This window comes from Pteropus medius, unplaced genomic scaffold (genome assembly GCF_902729225.1).
Source record: "Pteropus medius unplaced genomic scaffold, Ma_sr-lr_union100, whole genome shotgun sequence".
Lineage (NCBI taxonomy): Eukaryota > Metazoa > Chordata > Mammalia > Chiroptera > Pteropodidae > Pteropus > Pteropus medius.
In genome coordinates, this window is record NW_024349224.1 from 6069438 (window position 1) to 6096201 (window position 26764).

A 26764-nucleotide genomic window follows, 5' to 3' on the forward strand; every position below is an offset into this window, starting at 1 on the left:
CAGAACTCTTCAGGTGGCTCAGGTCTCAGGGGCCGTCCAGATACACGGAGAAGCCATTTGGACCCCGCTGAGTCCAACAGTGTCGCACCCACAGCCGAGATTTACAGAGTCCAGGGGCGGGAGACGGGCGGCCAAGAGGGGGTTAGAGCAGGACAGGACACTCTGCTTCAGATGCCCGGGGGACCGGGCCTGTGCCATGCGCGGACGTCACCTGTACCGTTTCCTAATGAAGGACACAACTGACTCGACTCAAGCAGGTCAGAGTCACTTAGGCAGAAAATTCCAGGTCTTGGGAAGAAAAGCCATGTGCCTCTAGGGCCCTGGCAGAAGTCAGAGGTCCAAGGTAATGTACTGGCAAAGATCCGTCCGCTCTGGTGCCTTACTTACTGCTCCCCGCTTGGTTTTAGGCAGAAATAATGTCAATGCCATTGATTAGTTGATCTGATAAGCCAACGGACTTCCTGGGGTGTTGCCTTTCTGACTTTCGGATGACGGTCAGTGCGGGCGGAGAGCAGGCTCCGGCTGGAGGGGACTCAGTGGACCTTGCTTAGCCACGGCTTCTGCAGTGAAGTTGCGACAGGCAGACAATTCCAGTTTTCCTTTTCGGCCGTCACGTTAACCCTCCCCGAGACACTTTTTTCACCAGCTACCCAGATTTTCTCGCCTTCTTATGTATTTGGAAAAACAGTTTTTCTTCTTCATGGGGCCTCTCGGGTCTCTTGATTCATGAGCATAGATCACATTTATGTGTTTAGAATGTTATTTTTTTAATTTCATTTTCTCGTGTGCGTACACTGCATTCTCTGCGTCATCTCTTCCTCGATACGCCCTCCGTAGCTAAAATCCCATCCACGTCGCTCCTGGTGCTCTGCCCGTCTTCAAACCTTCCATCAGCCCCATCCCTCATTTCAAACATCTATGGCCGCTTTATGAAAGGTATAGAATTTACGATGTGTCAGAAGAAAAGGTGACCTCAGGCCCTGTCAGTGGCGATTTCTGGAAGGAGCGTATCGAGGACGAGTGAGCCAGCTCCGCGCCGCCGACGTTTGTTTCTAAGTTGTTCGTTTCGAGCCTAGTCTGGAATCGCTGGAAACTTACGTCCCCTCTGACGTGTCTTTCTCTAGCTGGTTGTTCATCCTACCCTGTCTCCGGCCTCAGCCTCCAAGCTCTTCAGCCCTGTCGAAAGGACGCGAAGGTACCCTTGGCAAGCTAAACCACCCCTGGAATAAATTGCGCCTTCAGCTGTTGGGGTCTGCGGTGCCATTTGCTCTGCGTCCCAGCTTACGGTCCCAGCCCAGGGCTCAATGGGGGCTCAGTTACATTCTCGCCTAGGTACAGAGTATGCGGGGCGACCACGTTAATCCCCTTCGCCAACAAATGGCAGCAGCAGCAACAACAACATCAACAACAAGACCTCCAAGCAGAGAAAGTTAAGCCTAATTCAGATTTTTTTTAAACTGGAAAACTACCTGAGCAATGAGGTGCACGATGGAAGCCCCGAGAAGCCCTTTAACCTGTGCAAAATCCTATACCACAATTATATACAATTTCACACTTGACTGGAGCTGTTATTTGAGCAAAAATAACCATTTTTTTCTGCCTGCACTAAATGAACCACGAGATCCGTGTATCCAGCTGCAGAAAAATGTAGGCTCAGCCTGCATGTCATCAACGTACTTGATGGCAAGGGCATTAGAGGATCAAAAGAGTTAATAATTGGATCCTGTCCACAGCAACCACACAATTAAGGGCAAGATTAGCAGAGATGAAAAATTTATTGTGAAAATGCGATGCCCGTCTGAAAAACAAAATGATTGCACTGAGCAGTCGTTCCGTTGCCGTAATCCTAATGATCAACTCTGTTTCACTGATAATGGGAGAAAAACTAATTGCAGTGAGGACAGGACAAATCTTTTTTAATCTGCGTTGTCATCCCGACTAAGTCCCAACCCATTTGTATTAACCTTCGCTGACAGAGTCACATGATGGACATAATTTCTTATAATTTACCAGCTATGGATCTAACCTTTCTTCATCAAATATTCATAAAGGCAGGATTCTCAATGATTTTCTGTCTCTCCTCATATTTACAGCTTGTTGTCTTCTTCCTTTTTACAGTAATGTGGACACAATTGAAGTCAAATGGAATTAAAGTTAAATGCCTTTAGCAACGAAGGTGCCCAAAAGCAAAGGTGTAGGGGAGGGGTCGTGAACCGAAGGGGCAGAGCTGCTGTCCCCAAGACCCTTCGCGTTTCAAAGGAGCGCTGGTGGACCGCCCTTCCCCGACAGAGGAAAACAGAGTCAGCGAGAGAAAAAAATGACCCCCGTGCTAAAACGTAGTTTTCTCAGGCCTGTCGCGCAGGGGCCTCTGGAGCCGTGTTGAGACGGGGTGCCCCAGGCCTCCCCTGTCTTCGGGGCTTGCAGGAAACCCAGGCTGTGGTGGCCAGGCCCTGTGCGAGCGTGTGTGCCCCAAGGGGCCTGGGGTTCTACGTGCCGGGGGGGCTGTAGTGGTGGGTGAGTCCGTCGGTCCGGGCACTTAGAAAACAGACGTGACTGTTTGAAACTGTTTCTGAGCGCACTTTTGGTAGAAGAACACATGTGTCCAGTCTGCATCTTTGTTGCTTTGACTCTTTCCTAAGTAGACAGGTAGGTGAAAGAGTTTCGCGAAGCCTGGGCATTGAAGCATAGTCCCCGGTCTTTTATCTTTGCTCTTCCCCTCACAGAGTGTCAGTGTCAGCGTGACGGCGGAAACCTGGGCCAGGTGAGACGGTCTAAAGAACTCCCTTTTTCTACTCCCGTCCTCCGACGACCTTTGCTAAAAGAGCTGAGAATGTTGTAGGTATAAGTTGCGAAGGAATCATTTTCCCTGGTTGACTTCAAAGCCCTATATTCACCAGGCCGAGAATTTACTTCTCACTTGAGTTCCCGGAAAAAAAAAAAAAAAATCAGAACCGAAGACAGTTATTTTCTTTAAGAACCGATTCCCATTCCGGCTGAAGTACTTTGTTTTGTGCACCATCAGTTAGCATCTTTATTTTTAATTATACGACTATTACACAAATATATTTACTTTATAAAAAAAGTAAATCTTCATGAAGTCCTCCTTGGCGGCTACCCCCAAACTCAGGCTTTCCAGATATTTCTGTGAGTTTACAGACATATATCTGTGCCCACAGACACATACTTGTTTTCTTTGTTCTACGTAAATGGTTGTTACGCTATTCAGATCAACACCCAACTTGCTTTCGTTACTTGCTAATATATCTAACTGCAAATCTTCCTCTGTTAGAGCATGTACTATAAATCTGTTCTATTTAATCGTTGCAGAGCAGTCCACAGAATGTATATACTGTAGTTCAGTATTATTCCCCCGATGATGGACAGTTAGGTTGTTTCCAGTTTTTCAACTTACAGGCAATTATACAAAATATCCTTATCTATTTGGAATGAGATAGTTTCAAGTAATTGTTTCAACAACATGCTGGTTTTTGCAACTACAGTTTCGACAATGTTTATACTATACTGATAGCTCAAAATACATTTGTAAAGTTTTCTGCCAAGCCACAAGTCCTTTCTGGTGGTACAGACATATGATATCCTCAGAGCCATTCCAAACATCAGTGAATGCAAAGTTTGCGACAGGGGACAAAGTGATGATCAGCTGTCAGAAATGCCCAAGTGAAGCCTGCGTTGCAGGAGAATATTGTTCTGGTGAGTTTCTCGTTCCATAGACTCAGTCATGCGGAAGGTCGGGCTGTGTCCCCTGGGCTGCCACTGCGTGTTGGGGCAGCCCTGCCCACGCGCTACTGGGTGCTGTCTCCCTTGCTAGCACTCACATTATGGAGAGGTGTCACTGAGTACGCAAAGGGGGGTTTTCCACGCAGGGTACGTATTCCATGCACGGTCTTAATAACCATTCTTCAGTCTCTTACAACTCTATTAAAAGGTGGCAGGAAATTCTTTTAAAGGACCAGAAAATTTTGCCAGAATATTTGAGGGTGGGTCCCAGGAAGAGTTTTCCTGGGGCTCTCAGATACCATCGTCCCTCTGGACTGGAATCGCATAGGTGCTGCAATGCCCACTGGCTGGTTCCCTCTTGGTCAGCGGAAGAAATAAGGCATCTATGCAGTCAGATCTCGGGCATCAGAATAAGCGCAGAATGAAACTCCCAATGGGAGAGAGTGTCAGTTAAAGATTCTAGACTATATTTTAAATAGTTCACATTAATCAATGTGAGGCTTAGGGAATAACTCAAAGCTGGGTTAGTAGTGTTGCCAGGAAGAAGTTTTGCTTTGGTGAAAACCAACAACTGACTTGAGGGTAGCACGTATGTGAAAATGACCTTCCAGTGTAACTGAAAGCGTGGGTATCTCATATTCTTTCGACTCGATTTTCTGCTGGTAGCTGGCTCAGTCTTTCTGTGCTGAAAACTCTTATAAAAGGGGAAATTGAGAGATTCTGCCAAAAGTTAATAGACCCGAAGAAAAAAATCGATAAATTGGACTTAATCAGAATTAAAACCTTTTGTGCATCAAAGAACATTTTCAAGAAAGTGCAAAGACAACCTATAGGATAGGAGAAAATCTTGTAAATCTGATAAAGGTTCACTGTCCAGAATAGGTAAAGAGCTCGTAAAACTCAGCAACAAAAACACAAACAACCCAATTTAAATATGGGTTGATGAGACTTTTCTCCAAAGAAGATACACAAATGGCAAATAGGCACGTGAAAAGATGCTCAGCATCATTAGTCGTTAGGGAAATGCAAATCAAAACCCGGACGAGAGAGACGACTTCACACCTACTAAGATGGCTCCAATAAAAAAGTAAAAATAGCGAAAAACAAAACGAGTGTAACAAGGATGTAGAGAAACTGGCGTCTCAGACTTTACTGGCGGGAGCGCAGATGCATGCAATGCCTTTGGAAAACAGCTGGGCAGTTCTTCAAAAGGTTAAACATCGGATTACCATCCGACCCAGCGGTTCCACCCCCAGGAACTGAAAGCAGTTCCACTACCCAAAAGAACTGAAGGCGGGGACTCAAACCGATGGTACTCGTTTCCTGGTGTTCATCACAGCGCCATTCACAAGAGCCGAAAGGTGGGAACAGCCCAGTGTCCATCGACAAATGAATGGATCCACGACACAGTCTATACCAACAGCAGAAGATTATTCAGCCGTAAAAAGGAACGAACTTCTAATACACGCAACAGCCCGGATGAACCTCGAAAACATTATGCAAAGTGAACTAAGTCAGACCCAAAAGGACACAATTATATGATTCTGCTTGTATGGATGATCCATCTGAAGCTGACAAATGAAGAAATAGCAGTGAGCATGTACTGGTTCGGGATCGAGAAGGCCACTAACGACCGTTAGAGACGGATCCGCAGTGGGATGAGAGACTGCCCCTCCGTCAGCTCTCGCGTTTGTGCTTTGTCTCAACAGCATTCTGGGGCAGTGGTTTGGAGTACGGCTCTGGGGACAGACGGCCTGCCTTCCTGTCTCGGCCACGTGACTCCCACCCTCTGGGACCGTGGCAGATTGCATGGTCACCTGATGCTTCAGTGTCCCTATCTGTAAGCTAGAGGTAATAACGGTACCAGCCTCATCGGGTTATTGAATTACATGAGTCAAGCACTTCTTAGACGACCATCTGGCATGAAGTAGATTCCCCCCAAAATGGTAGGTATTCCCAATTATAACATGAAGCCAGAAAAATAAAACAAACAAACAAACAAACAAAAAAAACAGGGAAGCCCGTGGCAAACTAAGGATCCAGAGACCTAGATGCCTGTCTCCTGACTGTGCCCTAAATGGGATCGGCGAGTCTGCTAACCTTGCCCTTAAACTCGGGCGTGTGGGGTAAGATTAGCTCCTAAGAAGAGAGGTGCTGTCAAATTCGAAGTCTAGAAGAGCTAGCCACGGTGGTCAAAAATTACCCTGCTGAAAAATGGAAATCCCTTCCCTTCTAGCAGAGAGCTTCGGATTCTTTCCTGTTGAACCTGTTTCTTCATCCTCATACTGCACCCACCACGGAGAAATAATTCACAGACTCACTGGCCGCCTGTCCGAAGACCTTTCTCCTGGGAAAGAACCGTGTAAATCATTTGCGGCTCGTGGCCATAACTCCCAGGTGCTTCCACGAGACCAACTGGAAAGGGACATTAACTTGGAACCAATTAAATTACTTCTAGTCTGTATTTGCTGGTCGCCTGAACGAATCTCTCCCAGAAGGCCGTTCACATGGACACCCGTAGGGGAAACCGTGAAGAAGGTGAAATTGGGCTTCGGAGACCCCTACCTCTTCCTGTCACCCCAGGGAGCACAGAGCTCACGTGCTTCTCTATCGCCCCAGGAAGCAACGCGATCTCTCCGAGAGGTGACTTAAAATAGTATCCTCTTGAGAACTAGATGCATTTTAAAACACCTTCGTTTCCCCCATGCATTTGAAGGAAGGAATTAATGGTCCACTTTCTGGCTTCGGTTGGCCGCCAGAACAAGAACCGCGTCCTGGGACCTCCCCGTCCACACCACTTGCTGGTGGCACTTGTACATCTGACCCTGGCCTCGTAACTTCCTGGTGGGTGCCTGTGGGCACTAGGACCTTTGCAAGCCAATCGTTAGCTAGAAAGAACAGTTTAACTTAGGACCAGCAAGGTGCCCGGGTCTCGCCGGCTCACTCCAGCTCACCTGTCGGCGGGCATTGCAGAAGCAGCATCACGGACTTCGGTAAGGGGTTCTGTGCCATCTCCCAGGTGGTCTCGACTGCAGAGCTGTTCTTCCCCAAAAGCGCAAATTCTAACTTAGCAGTCTGCGTGGAAGCCGGGGTCCCTGGCAGGCCTGGCATGGGGGCAGGAGGTTACAGCAGCTAATCAGGTCCTTGCCACACTGTCCTGACTCACGACCGCGCCCTGGCCCGTTCCCAGCTGACCCCGCTCCTGTCGTGCTCGGCGAGGAGCCGAGATTCTCCACAAAGCGGCCTGTTTCTGGAAGCCGGGGAGGTGACCTGTGGCCGGCCTCCCGTTCCTAGCTTCCTCCGTGAGGACACGCTGCACAAGCAGATGTCGTCCTTTGACTCCACACGACCTCCTGAGTTTGGGCAGATGAGAAAGCACCTGGGATCCGCAGAGGGCCCGAGGGTGTCTTCCCGCTCAGAGACATTCTCGTCTTCCACCGCCCGCGCCCCCCAACCCCACGTCTCGCTGGCACGTGGCAAGGACGCGGCCTCGCTCATTTTCTCCATTGGAAGAATCCTGCTTCCCGTGGCCGGTACTGGCCCACCAGACCGGATTCTGGGGCTCTGTGGCCGTCTCGGCTTGACGGATGAGAGGATGCTGCCGAGGGCCCTCCCCAAGGTCACCCCACAAGCAAACACTGGTACTGAGAGAACAAGATCACCCCAGACAGAGAAGGAACTACAGATAGAAGCTTTCAAAGGCCTGCCGTGTGCAACCGTGCCAGCCCGTCGAAGCGGGGCCCACGGACTGTAAGGTACAGATGGATGACAGCTTGCCCCTCAGCTCGCACTGTCCTCTGAGATGCCCAGGTGGGGACGTGGTCCTCACGATGACTGAGGAATGTCCCCGCCCCCACCAGTTAACCTGCAGTTCAGAGGCCGCCCCGCAAGCCCAGGGCTGTTCCCTTCCCAGGCGCCGGTGGCCTTTGTCCCCCGGTGACAGCACGCACGGCGAATCCTTCCGTCGATGGCTCCCGAATTTGACCTGCTCTCTACCGAAGCACAGTTTTTAAAAACTCCTTTCAAGCCGAGCCACTTTAGAACCAAGACCAGCGCTTGACTCAGGGGCCTGTTCAGCCCTCCGTGGCTCTCAGCAGATAGGATTACACTTGCCCCTCAGCCCGAATCCACCGCCCCGAACAGAGAAAGAACAGCCTAAGTTGCATGTGAGTTGAGTTCCGAAGATACACATAGGTGAACTTAGGAGTTAGGGGGGCCGTGGCATTATGTCTCCTTTTCTATTCCCACGCAAGGGGAGCACAGTACCAAGGCCACCGTGACGGGCGGGTTCACAGCCCTCCTCCTCCAGCCCGGAGTGGGGACTGGCCTGTCAGGCCAGCCAAGGCCCTCGAGGGGGATCTTCCGCTTTATGAACCAAGCGCTGAGTGCGCGTTGAGCATCGACGTTCGCTCTTATCAACAGACCCCCTTCCAGAGGCTTTCTGGGGAATAGTGAGACCCTGCTTCCCCCGCCTAACCCTTCAGTACTTCTCCATCTCGGAGACCCTGGCCCCTGCCCCCATCTCCTCTGTCCCTTGTCACCCTTCTTCAGCCACAGTGCCCTCCTTGCTGTCCCTGGACCGGTGGGTGACTCAGGTGACTCAGTCTCACCTAAAAGAATCTTCCCCGGGCAGATGCAGCCGCAGCCGCTCTCGCCCGAGCCTCGCGCCCGCCTCTGCGCTCGCTCCATCCTTGCCTCGTTTCCGTGCGACGCTCCGGAGCCTTTAGCTCTGGCGGAAACGATCTCACTCTCTCTTCGCTTACATCGTACGGCGGAGAATCCCAGGTTCTCAGTCTTTCCCTCTCCCTCTGTATGGAACCTCGGTTTTGACAGAGGGAAGAGCACGGTACATGCAGTTTAAAACCTGCACTTTCCAGCCTCTTCCGCGGCCCCGTGACTGAATTCTAGTCAGTGACGTAGAGGTGGAGGTCGGTTGGCTGTCCTCCTTGGAAAAAAAGGAAGTACGGCATATCCGACCCTTCACCCCTTTCTTCTGTCCCCTGCCTGGGACTCCACGCATGGTGGCTGGAGCACTCTGGACCTTGAGGTGACCTCAAGGATGGCAGCCATCAGCTAAGAATGGCAGAGCAAAATAGTCAGCCGAGCAGCCTGGGTCCTGGGTATCTGTGCGCTGCCGTCAAGTGACCTCCTCAGACTACTTTAAAATGAAAGAAAAATCAACGCCCATCTTCTTTAGCTACTGTTAGCCGTAGTGCCTCTCGCGGGCAGCTAAACGCAGTTTATAGCCAACACTCATGTTTCTCGTCTTCCCCCACCAGAATGAAACCTCCATGAAACCTGGAACTTTGTCTAGTTCACCACTGTGTTTCTAGATCCTAGGACCTAGTAAAAATCTGTCGAATGAGTGAGCGGATAAATGAGAACACACACATACACACACAATAATTACAATGTCTTCTGCCCAAATCCTGGCTTTCTCCTCAGGCAACTCTTGGTGAGCTGCATTGCGTTATCACCCTCCCTGATCACTGAGCCCAGGCCCAGAGAGTTACGTGGGCCAAAGCGACTGCAATTTCTAAGTGTTAGCTGCAGAAACAGTGTCGTTCGGTTCCTGGGCATATAAAATGCAGGCTTGCTGTGGGTTGTCCACGAGGCTGTTTCCGGCATCTTCGGCGTTCAGCTGCCTTGTTCGCACAGGGGTCTCAGGGCTTCTGCTGCTTGGGCTTCCCACCCTCCTGCAGAAGAGCCGCACCGCAAGGCAATTCGGTTTCTATCATAGAACAGGCATGGGCGGGTGGAGCGGTTTATTGTCTCTAATCTTGAAACGAAGTGGCAGCTTTTAGGAACCCGTGGCTTCCTTGGCTAGACTACGTAGTGTCCAGCGGGGTCTGTGGTAGGCACGTCTTATCTCTGAGGGGCTTAGGCCTGCAAAAAGAGTTTTCGAATCGGAGTAACAGCAACTGGCAGTGCTTCCGATTCTGCTACCAGAGGAAGCGCAGTTGAGTAGAAAAATGCCAAACTAGCGAGCGACCTAAGTTCAGTCCCGGCTGTAAGACTGACTTAGCCATGTGACCTGGAGCGAGGCCGCCACTTACTCACCTCCCAAACTGAGGTACCACCTCTCTTTCCTACCCTAGTAGGGAGAGTCATATGAGATAGTTTAGGGGTTAGGTGGGGATAAACTCTAATGTTTATTTATCAAATCCCAATTTTTTAGAGATGGGAAAAATCTTAGGGATTATTTTAACCCAACCCTTCATTTTGCAGATCTGAGTACTGATAGCCAGAGAGTCAAGATGTTGCCCAAGATCACAGGATACGGTAGTGGCAAACCTGAGTCCTGGATTCTCAGACCAGTGGGCTCCCTTCCTTACCATCCTCCCCTGTCAGCGGGTAATAACAATATTGGTATCATTCCTCCTTTAACTGTGCCTTGCAGTTTTACTCTTGTTATTATAAAATTGGTTATGTCCCAGGGAAACATGAGTTCCGTTTTGGGAAGGTACAGTTCAGATGCACGCCGCTTTGAGTCATTGCTGCATTCCACCGTGTTGACTGCGGCTACGATGTGCCAAACTCTGCTCTAGGCTCGGAGGACAAAGGCAGAAATCCCTGCCTTCAGGGAGTTCATCTTACGCACTCACACCAAATGGCATCGAGTGTCGCGGAAAAACGAAACACACGAAAAACACGGTAGAGAGAGGAGCCTGGAGGAGGAGAGAGGGGCCGTGTTGCCATCTTAAGTCAAGGAAGCCCTCGCGGATCGGGTTACGTTTCAGCAGCACCTGAAGGACAGGTGGGCACGCCACGAGGACACATGAGGGGAAGAGTTTTCAAGGTCAAAGAAACAGTAGATGCTAATCCCCTGAGAGTGTTCTGAGCCTGTTCGGGGGAAGAGCAGATAAGCCAACAGGAATGGAGCAAAGTGAAAAGCTGGATGAGCAGGAGAGAAGGTTAGAGACCCGGGGCAGATAGATAGCGGGGGACTCGTGGACCGTTGTTAAGTGTTTTGACTTGTGCTCAGCTTTTAAATCAGTGCACAGCACGAATTCCTCAGAAGACTGGCATGTCCTTGATAAACTGGCGTTTTATTTTTGGCCCAGCGTTTTCTAATTCTGAGTTTGGACTGCCCCCACGCCGTCGGTATGGGGCTGCACCGACTTCTCCCCTGTCCGCGCTCCTGACCCGTTAGCAAATGTCCCTAAAGAGAAATAAAGGCCCAGTGGCCTCGTGTTCTGAATAAGGTTAAAATAAACTTGGGAGATCTTCCTCGTCATCCAAAAACCAATTAAGCAGGGTACACGGAAGTAGTTCTAAAAATGGCAGCGCGGTGGAAATAGACTGACAGGTGAGCAGATGGGAGAACCATCGACTCAGATTTATGTCACAGCTTACAACTCAAATGAGCATTCCAAAGTCAGAACAGCTGGCCTTTTATTCTGTAAGCCATTGTCCTTTGCTTTGCTCATCTCTCAGGAGTATGAGTGGATTACACTCCGATGGCAGTCTGTCTGTCAGCCTTTGACTTTGCAGGGGAAAATCCTTTGTAGAAAACAGGTTCTTGATGTTAATCAGATTTCTCTGTAATGTCTGCTTCTTCCGTGGGTTATGAAGTTTCTAGATTCTGGAAATCAGTGCCATTAGCCTTTTAGCTTTCATTTTCATAAATATTAATTACCTGTGTGACTGCTATTATCTGATTCTCAGTAAATGGAATTTAAGCAAATAGTCAAAAAGCAACATCTTCAGATTTTCGAAAAGAAAGGTTTTTTGGTATTTTTGTTTTTAATGTTATAATGCATCTAAAAAAAAAAAAATCACAGCTGCCTTGAATTTCTGATCGTAAGCTGTTCCGGAATCCTTCTGAAGTTTGAGACTGTCTCACGCAAACTTTACTTAAGTTTCAAGCAACAGGGAAGTCATGAAATTTGGAAGGGGTTATCTTTTGTCAATCATGGTCCTTTGTGGGGCACCGTGCTGACAGAGGACAGCGGAGAGACCGTATTCTGTGGCTGAAAGGAGAGCTCGACATTACCCAGTGGGGATTTTGTTCCAATAATTGCATCAAATCGGTCCTTCTGCCGTGTCGCAAGTGTAGCATTCATGTCACTCATTAAGTCCTACTCCCGTACGCCGTCCCTCGCCATGGCAGAGCCACCGGCAGAATATATTTTCTTCCAAAGTGTTTGTTTTCATTGTTACCCTTTAAAAATAATGAGTCCTTTCTATTCCCTCGCAAGGAAAGTTACTCTAGACCGCTTTGAAATCGTACACCTTTTGTTGAGCACATTTCTGCAGTGGTCCCACAGCTTTGTGCACCAGGCAACCCAAGCCGGCCTCTCTTAAAGCTCCCAGCCAGGCCGCCTCAGACCTGATACATACGATCGGCCGGCCCATTTGACCTTTATGTTGTTACCCTTGGCCAGGTAAAAGTCATGCAGGTTTCAGGTGACCCTATCATGTGGCCAGAGATCAAAGGTCAGCAGCTCCTAAATGTTCAGCTGTCAAGGTAGCCCATTCATCACTATCATTATGTAACTGACAAGCCGACAAATGAACCTGGGGATAGAATGGTTCTCAACCCTCCACCCCCTGGGTTTGCGCCCCGGTGGTGGGCCAGGCGGGCTCACATGTTAAGTGGCTCCACGAGCCTGTCGGAGGCCCCAAGGTAGAGGGGAAGACTCCAGGAGGCCTGTTCTCTGCGCTGGACCCCGTGCAGTCACCAGGTGCCTGCTCGGAGGGCCAGGTTGCAGGTCTGCACAAACCAGCTCTGAGTCTGGTATCCTCTGAAATGGCAAAGAATTTAACGTCAGCTCTTTATGGACCCAAGACACTCACGTCCACAACCCACACACACCACGACCCCATTTCCGCCTTCAGCATCTTCAAGGTCTCTTGTGGCAGTTAACATGGTGCAGTGTTTCCACAAACTGGCGTAATCCGCAGAGTCACTTGTGAAAATCCGGGCTCCAGGACCCTCCCCTGGAGAATCTGACCGGGGGCAGCTGCCTTTGAAAAAGCTATATTTTTAACAAGGACCCAAAACGATTCTTTCGATGGCTGTGTTTCGGAATAGTAAAAAGAACTTGAGATTTGGAGTCGGACAATTTTGCCAAATCATGACCATCCTCTGTTTGGCTGTGAAATCTTGGACGAGTTAGCTAACCTGGGCCTCGGTTTCCGTTTCGAGGGCAGCCCTATAAACAGAAGACGTATGCAGTGCCTGGCACTCGGTAGTTATTACTGGCTGTTTTTAATGTTTTTTGTTTTTTTTTATTAGCGTTATTACTAGTCTTTTGGCATAAGAGAGGATGTCACTGGAGGGGTGATGCCATGAGCCAGAACTTCTTTACAGTAGCTCTCACATCAACCAAAACCTCTGGAAAACTTGCAAGGGCAGTTTCTGAGGGGCAAGGAGACGGGCAGACTGCATGGTGTAATCACGTGGGTCGGGAAGAGGGTGGCAGATACCGGCGGCAGAAGGGGCAGGGCTCGGCGCCCCACTGGACCCTGGAAGAAAGAATGGAGATGGCTTCGAGCCATTCCATGACCAAAAAGTGTCTCTGACTTTTATATCCACAAGAGGCTCGCGTGGCCCACATCTCTTCATCCCCTGACCTTCTGGAGGTGCTGTCTGAGCCCCTTGAGCCCTTACCCCAGGTTCCTCTCAGGCAGAGGGGTGCTTAGAGCGCTTTAGAGTGGGAAGAAGCCCAGACCCCGTAAGTCCAGAGGCCAAGAAACCCTCATCAAAGGAAATTCCTCCTTGGAATCCCAAGTCGGAACCCTCAATGTTCTTTTTCATCAAACAAAACAAAACGCCATGATATTCATGGTTATCGGGCTATCTAGTCTATTAACGTTATATTTCAGAGAAATTATAGGTAGGACTGGTGTTAAGGAGAAGAATTGAGAACTATGAAAACCATCGTTTGTGTGGGAAATGCCTTTTGAGTCCTAAACGGACGTGGCTTTGCTGGCGCTGTTGCTTCTGCTCACGGTGAGAGGGTCAGTGTCGGCCCCCAGGGGCTGTCCGTACATGCACGTGGGGTGTAGGGTCCAAACGGCAGGCTCCTCTGAGCCGAATGGCACAACGACTTCTTGGGAAGTGCCCGGTTATCCATGCGGCTGAGTGGCGTTCAAAAACATTAGGGGGATATTTGGTTTTGAAAGCAGCTAAGAAAGCTCTCATCCTTCCCTGAAGTGTGAGGCTCAGAAGAAGATTCTTCTGTAACTAGTTGGTCAGGCCTAGCTTTTCAAATGGCCGTGGTTGAAAAATACCACCCGCTAAAAAGGTGTATTGACCCAAATGAAAAAAAAAAAAAAAGCTGACCCACAGGCAGAGTTATGGCTTTTCCTGCGTCTGATGCGTGTAGCTGATCTGGGGTCACTGACACGTGACACGGAGGCCAGAGGTTAAAAGCCTTTCAAAGAGAAGGTGAACGTAGCCTTCTTTGAAACTTATTTAGGAGTGTTTTTGTTTGTTTGTTTGTTTTTTTGCTTAGTGTTTTTTGCAGTTTCTGCAGTGGGTGAACTGAGTCACACAAATTTAACAAGCTGATTTCATAAAACCACCTCTGTCAACGCAGGCCCTGTGGTAGATCCGAGAGGGCACTATCTATTTGTGAAGCCGTCCTCAGTGCCGTGATGGCAGTAACAGAAAGTTCAAGAAGACAAGTTATAGATTCATTTAGAGCGTCGAGGGTCAGATGATTAGGAACCGGACCGCATACTAAGCTCACCACTCACTACTGAGACAGATTATTTGGAGCAAAACACAGTGAGACTATAGAAAACAGTGCACGGGGTGGCCTCTTACTCCAGGTTAGGTTTGAAATGCAGCGTTTAAGGTAGACACCGTGGAGAGTCAGAACGACGCGTGAAAACCCCCCGAGACGGCACGCCAAGGACCGTCAGGGACCGAGATGCCATGTCGTGGGAGAAGACGCTCATCCTTAGACGTCGGGGTCGCGCCGTGTGACGAGATGCCGCGACTCTAATGGGCCTGGAGGGGTCGAGGAGAACAGAGACGCTTCGGTCCCGTGTCGGTCTCCTTCTCCCTGCACACGTAAGGCCATTGAGGAGATTGTCACTCCTGTCCCTCGTTATCGTCAGTGTTTTCCATGCTGAGCGTGGCCGTGGGTTTTGCAGGTTAAATGTAGATTCGATCTGATGCCATGGCGGTGTTTTCCACGTGAGCGAGGCCTCTTAAGCCTTGATATAGTGGCTTGTTTGAGGGGACGCGTTCTGATTGGCTGAGACCCTAACGGACTCCCGCTTAACATGAGACAGAATGACTGTCGACTCCTCATTGTTAATTAAAATTGCAGAAATAAAACCCTGACTTGAAGAAGACTGTGGTTTTTAAGTCATTGGATATTTTCTGACGAAGTTGTTAGTTTAAATTGCTTTCGTCTTTAGAGGTATGGCTTCTTTCATTTTTACTTATAAGTGTTACAAGCACCTCTGGCCAACGTTGTGTGCGTGATCAGCCGTGTTTTAAAAATGAGACCCGTGTCACACAGGAAAAAGGGTATAGAGGCATAATTACACATCCGTGTGGCTCTTTACATATTTTAAAGGGCTTTTATATACATTATTTGATTTTATCTTCACATAACCCATGAAGCCAAGAAGCATTAACTTCATATAACAGCCAAGGAAACTAAGAGGTCGAGAGAGTTTTCTCAAGGTCGCTTCTGGAAAATAATTAGAAATAGTTTATGGTCTTAGAAGATGAACATGTATCTTTTATTTCTATAGACTATAGATGCTCATGCTATGAGAGCCTCAAAGTCACTAGAATGAGAAGAAGAAAAGTCTTGTCAATCATTTGCCATCATAGCAGTCCTTGAGCGATATGAGGAAAAAAAAATGTTTTGCTCTTTTTTTTCCCCCCCCTGAAATGATTTGGAATCTCCTGAATATCTTATTTTGGAAAGATGAGGGTCCATGGTAGTCCAAACAGATACCCATGAAAGAGATGGAACGCAGTGGGAAGGACAGCCAGCCAGGCGTCCAGGGCCTGGCCCAGACCTCACTGTCCCCCTGCCATCGGCTCCGCCTCGGGGAAGGCAGCCCTCAGGCCACTGTGAAAATCAAATAAGATGGTGCCGAGTATTAAGATTCTCCGAGGCATTTAAACAACGTACAAGATGCGGTCGTCACTGTAATCAGGAGCTGCGCTCTTCTTTCCAATTAAAGGATTCTCTCGGCAGTTTATTTTTCTTGTCTCCTCAGTGGCCTGTGCTTGGTAATATTTCTCCGTCGAGTTCCAGTTTTTTGTATTTTTTTGTTTTTTTAAGATTGCTTCTCCTGGGGAATCTTTTAACAGGAGCCATTTTCTCCTGAAATCTTTCTTGATCGTTTTATCAAGAGTGATGGAAACGTTACCTGTCCTTCTTTATTTGTTACGAAATTTAGGGACAAGGAGGAAGACCGTATATGTTTTCTTAAAATCAATGGCCAGCACATTACTGTAAAACCTATTGATTAAAAACATGGAGTATAATGTTCGTCATTTAGTCTGTGAAATGATGCAATGAGGAAGAAATTTCTCCTTTGACTTTTGCATTAACCTTTTATTGACTGTTCGCACACCCGTAATTAACACACACTTTAGCTAAAGTGGTTGATTTTAGCACGGCGGCCAGTGTCCACTAATGTAGCTGCAGTCCTGGTCCTCCGATTCTGAGTGTCACCCTTAGGGCGATCGGTGGCCAGGGGTCCCCACATGAGCTACACCTGTGGGGGGAGAAGAGGGAACTGTGACCATCTGCTCTCGGCCAGCCGGCATGACACGCTTCACTCGCTTTCGGTTCTGTCACTAGATCATTCAGGGCGAATCAATCCTAAGTAGCAAGAGGTCTGGGGGTGACTTAAAGAGTTCTTTGAATTGAAATAACGCGAATTTGGGAGGGAGATATACTATTTTCCTTTGCTCCCTTGCAATGCTTCCGGAAAGGAGCAGGGGTTTCTGGGTAGATCCGAGTTTATTTGTTAGCCCAAAGCATTAAAAACAGGATTTTTCTTTACGATAGGAGGAAAGGGGAAGCTGTCAGTGTCATACTGTTCATTTAGCAGGATTCAGAATAATCTGCTATCCTTGGGGAACACCAAGTTTAGGGGAATTTTTTTTTAACTTTAGAATGATTATCCAGCTCTGGTCATTAAAACTGGCTTATTCTCATCCAGAGGCCACTGTGGGTGTGACACTGGCACTCTTTTTTTCCCCTTTGAAATTTATCTCCAAGAGGAATATCCCTTGAACCAAAAACAAAAGCCATCGCTTCATGCCTTCATACCCAGAGGCTCTCTCTACACACCGCAGTGTATCCACAGCCGCATCTCGCATCTCGGTTTGGAGAGAGGACCGTCAGCATCCACTTGGCAGGCAGGGCCATGGGATGGAGGTTGCGCAGGGCGAGAAGTAACCGAGAGGTGGGAAGCATGGCCAGCCTATCAGCCGGGACTCTTCGGGTTGCAAGTGACAGAAAGACCTGTCTCAGACGACACCAGCTCACGCGCCTGAAAAGTCTCCGCGTACCGAGCTTAAAGTGCGGCTCGATCCGGCCGTTCACAGCGTCTCCCAGGATCCAGGCCCTGGCTGCGTGGTGACAGCAGGACTGTGGCAGTTCCAGGTCACACATGCTAGGAGTTCACAGACCAGGAGATTAGAAATTCTTTCCCTTTCGCTCCTCCCATACCAGTCCTCTGGGTGTTACTCTTGCTCTTGCCCCAGATGGCTGGGAGGGTGGGAGTGCTGGGTAGGTTGAGCTGGTCTCCATCCCAGCCACGGGGCTGAGCATGGGGACGGACGGATTCCCCAGGAAAATTAGAATCCTGTTTGTAGGAAAGGTGTGAATAGACACGAGACAACAAACGTCCACCAGTCAGTGTTCCTGAAACGTTTTGTAAGAGAACTCGCGGACCCTTTTCTTTGCAAGGGACGGTAGAATATGTGTGTTCAGAAAAATCCAACTTTATTTCCTATAAAATGCCAAATCAATCTGGAACAGCCACCGCTTAGCAAGTCCACCGACAGCACCTTCGGTTAATCCCAGGTCTTCGGGATCAACCGCTGAGTCTTCCTGAATCTGAGCCGTTCAGCCTGTCGCTGAAAGTTGTAACAGCTTGAATACGTAAGCCTCTGCATCCTGGGATGTCACGTTGTGACAGGATTCAGCCACAGGCTCAATCTGATTCAAGTCACAAGGAGCTGCTTCTGTATCTCCAGAGCATCTTCAAGAATGAGCCGGACCGGAGGCCACCCACGCGGTTGGTGTGAGGGCAGGGGGTGGACACAGGGACGACAGGTGGCTCTCTCGGTGGCATCTCTCATCGTCACTGACACTTGCAGAAGTAACGATAGCGATGATAGTATTTCATAATTTTCGAGTGCTATGCGCCAGGCAGTGTTCCAAGTACTTCGCGTGTCTTAATTCACTAACCTTCATAACCACCCCATTAAGGTGCTATTGATATCATCAGTATCATCATCATCATCATTCCCTAGACATAAAGTTCAGGGAGGATAAGGAACTCGCTCAAGATGCCGGGCCTCCAGGAAGGAGCAGCTCGGAGCGTGCCGGGGACACACTTTGCCTCCACCTCCCAGCTCCCCATCTGAGGATGTGGGGATGAAGAGAGGCAGAATGAGTGACTGAGCCCGAGAAGTTAAAACCCCACAGGGGTTATGCCTTCCAGTAATCCTCAGCCCTCTCCATGCCACAGTCTGGCATGAAGTTGAATCAGACAATGTCATCTGAGTTGGGAGTGGGGACTGTCCTTTCTCGGAGGTAAATCCAGCACTTCAAACCCCGAGCCCTCCACGGAGCCCAATCACTAGCGTTTGCAAATGGGCCAGGGGATCTGGGCACTAAGGCAAGACTTTCAAGCCACCTAGAAAGATCTAAATGAAGATCCTGAAGACACCCAGTCGGGGATCTACCTCCAGCGTAGAGGGAGGCAGTGAATATGCACAGCTCTGAGCCTCTCGGGGCCTGCGGGAAGGGAGGTAGTTCCCACGTCGGCCAGTCCTTGGGGAGAAGAACAACGGCAGAAAACCAGGCACCATCTTCCCCCCAAAAGAACAGCTGGCGGGCTGGGCAGCTTGTCCAGCGTGGCCTAAGCAAACCTCGGCCGTGCCTATTTTTAGTCCTTTCTCAAAGTGAGGGGGCAAAACCCATTTGACAGGTGAAAAAGCATCTCTATTGACTTTTTACCAGCCTTATGATATTCTGGGTGGATCAACACTCATCACAGCCCTTTAATCTGCCAACCAGGATAATGTGTGCACACATCATCCCTCGGCCGCAAGATTGAAACGCTCAGTCTGGAATAACTTTTCCCACCTAGCAAATTGAACATCACAATTCTGAGGCAGAGAAGAAAGCACAGTTGTAAAAGCTTTGCAGAGTTCCTTTGTAATTAGTCGCAGCTTCCCTTGAATATTAATTCACCTCCCCCGCTCCCCCACCCCTTTCCTGTGATTTAGAGACTGTCTCTAGAAATACTGAAGTGGCACAGTCTCAAACACCTATTATTAAGTAGTCTGCAGAACGCACTCTCTGTTCTTGAGTGCTGTGTGGGGCTTATCAGTGCAAACAGTTTAATATTTATGCTAAGAGGATTGTCAAAAGCAGCTTCTGTTGCTTTAATTCTTGTTTTAAATAAATAATGAGAACATTTAAACACATTACTCTTCTTGGGGCCCTGAGGTCAGCTAATCTTATTATTTATGAAGTGATGTGCTACATAATAGTACTTAGTGCGTGTTAACAGACGCTATTATCAGGGCCTGATGCAGAGAGCTCAAGATATATTGGAATGTTGTGTGTAATGTACGACGGATTGAGTGCACGGCGTGCCGGTCCGGCAATTAGCCACACGAGAAAATAGGTGTTCAGTTGAAGTATGTTTTCCTGCGGGGCTCCCCTCACCATTAATAACTCCCCAGGGAAGATGATGTCTTGTAGTCAGGCACCTTCTCCGCCATCGGGCTTGGGTATAGGTCCGGGATGTCCCATTTCTGGATCTCTTCCTGGTTAGTCCTACACGGAAGACAAAGAGTGGGCATGACCACGTTCACTGATTTAGAGAAAAATGCAGAGAAGGTGGGGTAGGGGGTGGGGAAGAACGCATTTGTCTCTTCCAGATGTACTCATAGGACAGACTGTCCCCAGCTGATGGTGGTTCGACTTCTGAGTTTTTGTTTTGTTTTTTGTTTTTTTTTTTGACTTTACAACGGTGCAGAAGCAACATGCATGTAAAAAAAAAAAAAAAAAAATCACTACCTAAGATAGTCAATACTTTATTAGAAAATAGGCTTTGTGTTAGATGGCTTTGCCTAATTGTAGGCTATTGTAAGTGTTCTGAGCACGTTTAAGGTAGGATAGGCTAAGATACGATGTTTGACACGTTAGGTGTTTCATATGCGTTTTCATCTTATAATATTTTCGACGTTTGGTGGGTTCGACGGGATGTAACCCCGCTGTAAGTCGAGGAGCGTCTGTATTTCTTTTCAGTGTACACACTGTCACACCATGTACTCCGAGAGAGTAGAGCAAGTGTTCATTCTTTATTGCGATTTGTGTTTCTTTCTCTCTGATCCTTTTTTCCCCCCCAGATAAGTAAAGCCAAAGCCACTATCTTTGCCAGACCAATTTTAAATAAGCTGATCTCTCTGAGAGGTAGCTGCCTGCCAAAGTGTGATGATGGTGTCCCAACTTTTTTCCTACAAGGCCGTGATTTAGTTGCATATGATAATTAATTTCGGTATTGATGAATAATCCATTTAATAAAAACCGTGATTTAAGTGTTTTCCTCAGGGAGTAACTCTTGCTAGCCTCTTAATTTAATTTTGTGGAAGTTTTCCCCACCTATTCATCAGTGGAAATGATTATTAACCTCTATTTGCATATATCCTTATAAATCGGTCTCTCCTTGGAGTGCCTTTTCCTGAGCAGAGCAAGCTGGGACACTTGTAAATCTCCAGGATCTCCAAAGTCAATCCCGGTCTGTAATATTGTTTAATCTATTCTTGGACGTTTTAATGTAGTAAATTCAATTTAATCTTTCCCAGTAATCTAGTAATACATTGAAATCCCACAAACATTTAAATCTGATAATGGCTTAATCACACACTTTAAATAACAGTTGAGATAATGAAAAAATAATTCACCATTTTAAAGACAGAGTAACCGAATTTCCCTGATGATTGGCTTCTATGGAGCCACTAGAGGTAATACAAATCTGGGAATTGGAAAAAAAAAAGAAGTTCCAGCACCGTAAAGGACACTTCTTCTGCATCATAAACCCCTGCTCTCTGCCTTACAGACTCATTCCTCCCCGTCATCGTCACCGCCATGCAGGATTATCCTCACGGCGGTGGGCAGCGTCACTTGAGGTGGGGTCTTCTAGGAATTTCCCCTCCCGGATGACTTGCCTGTTCTTCCTTTTCCAGATGCCAGTCCCGCATCGCCCGCACTCTGCCCGTGGATCAGAAGCCAGAATGTCGGCCACACTGGGAAAAGGAAGACGCTTCGATGCCCCTGCCATTCGAGCTGACAGACATCGTTTCAGAACTCAGAGGTCTGCTTGCGGAAGCGAGAGCCTAGAAGGAGCACACGTCTCGGCGGGAGGCTGATGAAGATGCGTTCATCATCCCTCCTCCATCCTCACCCTGGGCTCGGGCAAGGGCGGTAGGGGTAGATTCTTCTTTTAGATTGTAGGACCTGCAGCCCAGTGAGAAACGGCTAGGGAATGGAGCCCACACTTATTAAATTGTTTTCAAATGACACAGTGTTATAATCTGCTTTGGTATTAACGAGAACCCCCCTCAGACCACCTCCCCCCCCAAAATATGTTATCACCACTTGGATTTTTAATGTGAGCCATTCAGCTCCCAAGGCCAAGGGAGGGACAGGGGTGACCCCAGCCTGTGGCCGAGCCTAACCTACTTTCCTCTGACTTAAGCCTTTTCAGAGACTCGAGAACAGACGACTCTAAAGTTGTCTGGGGGAAGACAGACTTCAAGACGCCTACCCCAGCTTCTCACCACACCCTCCAGAGGCTACGCTGGCCAGTGTGGCAGCCGCTGGCCACATGCGGCTTCTTAACTTTACGTCCGATTTTAATTGTAATAAAAAATTCAGCTTCTCTGCTGCATGAGCCACATTTCGAGTCCTTAATAGCCGCATGTGGCTAGCGGCCACCGGATGGCACAGCACAGACACAGAGGCTTGTCATCCTCGTGCAAAGTCCTAGGGGACAGTCCTTCTGCACAAAGTTCGGGGGCAGGAGATTCTCCTGTCCGTCTCTCTGTAGCTGCTATCCGTGTCGGCCAAATAAATTAGAAGAGAAATGGCTCACCGAAGAGTCGTCTCTTCCCTTCTCTGAGGGAGAGCTAAGTAAAGGCCTCCGCTGTGAGTCCTGTGGAGAAGTGGCGAAAATGACGTCGGCATCCTTCCTTCGGGAAGTTTCCCAGATCTAAGGAAAGGCGCTCGGCCCTGTTAACACCGCTTCATGGATCAAGCCGGCATAGTATGTTTTTTTCCTGTAACTCCCCCATTCACATGTAATGACAGGCGAGACTGAGGTTCGAAGGACCCTGATGCCCCATCCTGATGACATTGGGACGTTAGGAGGTCGCTGTAGAGCAGAAGTTAAAACCTGGGCTCTGGTTTCAGGAAGCCCGGATCAAAACTCCCACTAGCTTTGTGACTGTGCCTCGGTTTCCTCATTTGTACAATGGGGCTGCTGAAGGCACCACCTCACGAGGCGAAGACAAGACGGAATGATCTAGATGCAGACGTATTAGAACGATTTCTGACGTGTAGTTGAATGCTCCGTAAATATTAGAATTTTTGTATATCACTAAGGTGACCTGATAGAGACATTTCCCCGCTCCCTTCCTCGGTCTGTGTGCCCGTGTTGTCTTGTGCTGCCGTGAACCCATCTCTCCCTCCGGGGCCTGGCTCCTGCCCTTCGTCGACCCCAGAAATCGTGAGACTGGTTGGCCCCCCACCCCAGCCCGCTGCCTTCTCTCCCGAGCAGCTGCAGCATCTCGAAGGTGGAGAGCTCTTCACCACCGAGAGGCACCCTTTGGACCAGATCTCTCCCGCCATGGAACGGCGCTGGTTCAAAGGCAGCCACAGAGAGGTCACCTCACACAAAGCAGCCAGGGCTTCACCGTCGTGAGAGTCGATCTCTCCGACCTTGGATGAATCCCCCCAGGTCCTGAGCCTCCCCGTCCTCATCAGCAAAGGAGACGGCGAGCTGCCTCCCGGGGTTGCCGTGGCTCGAAGGAAATCCCGTGGCCGAGTGCGTGGCACAGAGAAGGCGCGGGCCGGCACCCCGGGGCTGTCCGGCTCAGCGTGTCGTCTCGTCTCGCCGCGTCTCGTTCTTCGTTATGTTTCATTAATTAGGTGCCGATATTTAAAAGTTGGGAGAGTCCATATAAAATAAAGATGCGTGTGGTCTCTTGGGCATTCAGACCATCCTGCAGGCCTCGGCCTCCACCTTGGCGCTGGGAACAAGGCTGAGTGTCTTCTCGCTCTTAGGCGGGGTGCGACCCCCCAGTATCGTTTTCTATGTACATCACCCGCTTCGCCCCTTCACGTCGGTGCTCTCCACACCTGCTGGCCGGCACCCCTAGAGTAGAAATACAGGATAACGTTTAGTGCTTACCCCCATGTACGTGTATCACTCTCGAGCTATCTTCTTGTACCAATGTGTCATGTACATCATAAAACATTCATAAACAATAAAAACGTGAGAGGGATGAGCTACGAAACCGGAAGGTCCTGTGCTTTTCTCCGCACGCACCCGCGGGTGGGCCCGCGCGCTTGGCCTGGGCGGCGCCCAGGTGGCGCCGGTTCTCCGAGCGCTCCGGGCGGGGCCAGGGCTGCAGAAGCCACGACCTGAAGTGGAGCCGCGAGGTGAGGCCACAGCATCTCCGAGGAGATGTTGGCTTTCGGTGGGCGCGAACTCCGTGTATTTGAGGACCGCGGGTGCTCCCGTGGGATGGTTCCGGGAGGGGTGGCACGAGGTGATAAAGGGGGGCTGCTCGGGACCACGACGGTCAGCGGCAGGGCAGGGCCGAGGGGAAGCGGGTTGCTCCCCTGCGAACTAGCAGAGGGCTTTCGCGGCCACACAGCCAGCTGTGCGGCTGAGGGTGCAGGGAAGCCTGGTCCTGGGACCGCCTCGAGTCCGCGGTCCCCATCCCACCAGGCTCCCCCGCATCTGAGCTATCTTGAGAAGAGTGATCTGAAGAGACCCCTCCCTCCTGCCCCCCACCCACAGATCTTTCTTGACCATCCCCCACGTCTCGGGGCGTGGTGAGCCCTGGGCCCGCCAGTCCCCCACGCCTATAGGCTCTCGCCCCATAGTAGGGAGACAGACAATAGAGCAGCAAATAAATAACGAGATGGTTTCAGATCTTTGTGAGGACCTGGGAAAGAAGCCACTGGGTGAGGGGCTGGAGGGCAGCTGGGGCCTGATGACAGGTGGCTTAGGCTAGCTGATCAGAGAAAGGAGTGGGGGCAGCTTTCCTGGGAAGCGCTGGTGGGGCCGTTGCTCAGGGAAGGAAAAGAGCCTCTGTGGCCAAAGCAGAGAGAGGCGAGAGGAGGGTGGGGTCAGGGAGGGGCCAGACCAGGGTGGGGTTCGAAATTCACGCCCCTAGGAGCCCCGGGGTCTCTGTGTGGGGAGGGTGGCACAGCTCAGTACGACGCCCTCGTGCTTTAGAGGGTCTGGGGGGGGGCAGACGGCCCCGTTCCAAGGCCTGGCGTTCTCACGGGGACTGCCCGTCGTCCTGGGGCCCCCCGAGTGCATGCGGCAGCACCTTGCCGGCCCGCTCCATGCCGCACCCGCTCCCACGTTCCGCGTTGCTTCAGCCCAGGGGACTTGGCTGGGCAGTTGAGAGCAGGGGCACAGCATCGCTCATGACACAGTTTTAATAATGAGCTTCTAAATCCGTCACTAACTGAATCGAAGGATGCCAGCGACGAGATTCCACAGGCCCTACTGAATGGACACCCCACATTCAAAAGGAGGTTTTGGGCGTGTGTTGAGGGACGGTATTTTCTATGGCGACTTATTATGTATTTATTTTTTACCGCTCTAGTTAAGGCTGATTTTACCACTGGGCAAAGGGCATACGTTTGGACCCACGCCACACTAAATGCTGTTTACTTTGGAGCTCCGTCACAGGCAAGTACATGGCAGCCAGGGGACTCTCACTTGAAAAGGCAATTCTCCTGCAAACGGGCTGAGGAGAGGAGCAGTGTGAATTCAAATGCGCTGACGTGGCAATGCCACTTCCCCAGTTTGCCTCTGTTCCTGGGTGATTAAATGGTGTTTTTAATTATGCTTCATTGGGAGCCATAGGTATCGCGGTGGTGAAATCAATTTGACAACCGTAAAGGGGGAGGGGAGGCCCGGGAGCTTGTGGTGATGGCGGCCGCAGAGGCTCGCAGAGGCCGGGTGGGGAAGGGGGCCGGCAGGGGAGGCGGCCCGTGATGACTTCCTGCAGGACAGCCAGGCCACCTGCACCTGCTGCTGTGTCTGGGAGGTGGGCGTCAGTGGCTGTCAGGAAAACGGGTACACCTGGCTCTCTCTGTCACCTGAGAGACCCCGATCGAGTCCCAGGCTGGTTGGGAACTCCAGGAAAGCGTCTGAAAGGTTCGTTTCCCATTTCTCTCTACGCACACGGGGAAAGCGTGAGTGGCCCGACCCTGAGTCCAAGCCTGGCTCTGAATGGCACTGCCCCATAATTCTTCAGCCATCAGTCCCAACTCCTGTCGGAGGCAAGACATTCTTCCAGGTGTCATACCCAGGTCTTCCTCCTACGATCGGTCCCCTCTGCACCCCTGCTCTGTCATCCCTACTGCCATGGAGCGGATTTCATAATCGTATGATTCCCGGGTGGCAGTAAAGGCTTCTCGCTGCAGAGCCGGTTCCGCGTGTGACCCTAAGTTTACTCACCCTTTCAACCCTTTGTTTTCTTGTCCGCAAAATAGGAATAATAGTAACATAGCTTCCACCTAAGGTTGTCGCGAAGATGACACGGGTTAACGCGCATAGAACATGCCTCCGGCAGTGCCTGGCACACGCGGGTCTGAGGATTGTTAGCCCAGTTTCCTGGGACAAGAGTTGTAGCTTTGTGACTCGGGCAGATCACTTGACCTCTCTGTGCTCCGGTCTTTGTTTATGTAACGGGAAAGATGATGACACCTGGCTCGTTGGACTGTACGGTCACCGCGATCATGCATGTCAAGTGATTCATATCATATCGCGTACTAAGTACCAAAATAATATGTTACCATCTCGTATTACCCCATTTGCTCCTCACAGCTTCCACTTGTTTCTAGCTGACAGCATGGACCTTTTTATAAATGAGATACTATGAAAAATGATTCTTCGGCACTCCCATTATTACAGCGGGATTAGGTCACCCATTACAATTTTAGATTTGCTTAAAAAATTCTTGCCATCACCTTCTAATGGATGATCTGTGTACAACAATTGTTTATTGACTCTGAATGTCTAAGTACCAGGGTGAGTCTATTTCAAGGGGAGGGAAGCATTAATTAACTTCCAGCTTGAGATTCGGTGATTCTTTTTCGATGGTGCAGTTCGTGACTTTGCTTGCATTTACTCTTCATCAGTCCTGCAAGAATCGAGGTAAAATAGTTCCTCTGCACATGTGTGTCAAGCTAAATGGATAACAGCAGATACAGATCTGTTTGCCTGTCTGCACTTGCCTTTAGACAAAATTCATCAATTTTACAAAAGCCACTGACTAAACATGGCACCAATACAAATGAGCGCGTGGAGCATGTGGGCTTTCCTGTTGTTTTTAATCTGGTAAGTGCAGTAGCTTCCTGCTGAGAGATGGGACTTGCTGGCTGAGCACAGCGCGGTGCCCCATGGTTGGGGACAGAAAGGTCAAGGCCATTCTACAGGAAGTTTAGGAAAAGCGCCGTGGTTTCCGGACCCTGTGTGGTTGGTGACTGTCCCTGGGAATGTCCTCTGCTGTCTTGCTAGGTATCAAAGATTAAATGAGGAC

The 26764-nt window shown here is 49.6% G+C and overlaps 1 protein-coding gene across 4 annotated transcripts in view; it reads left to right on the plus strand.

The window, feature by feature from the left end:
• FTO (FTO alpha-ketoglutarate dependent dioxygenase) overlaps nucleotides 1-23491 on the plus strand; it is a 325863-nt gene extending 302372 nt beyond the window's left edge. For 3 of the 4 annotated variants that reach the window (XM_039880895.1, XM_039880891.1, XM_039880887.1), the window contains one exon: nucleotides 21161-23491. In XM_039880895.1, the coding sequence (XP_039736829.1) occupies nucleotides 21161-21314 (154 nt within the window). In that variant the 3' untranslated portion in view covers nucleotides 21315-23491. Of the gene's footprint in view, nucleotides 1-9986; nucleotides 10040-21160 lie in introns of those variants that run through there. The other variant, XM_039880894.1, reaches the window with a different exon arrangement.
• The last annotated feature ends 3273 nt before the right edge of the window (nucleotides 23492-26764 follow it).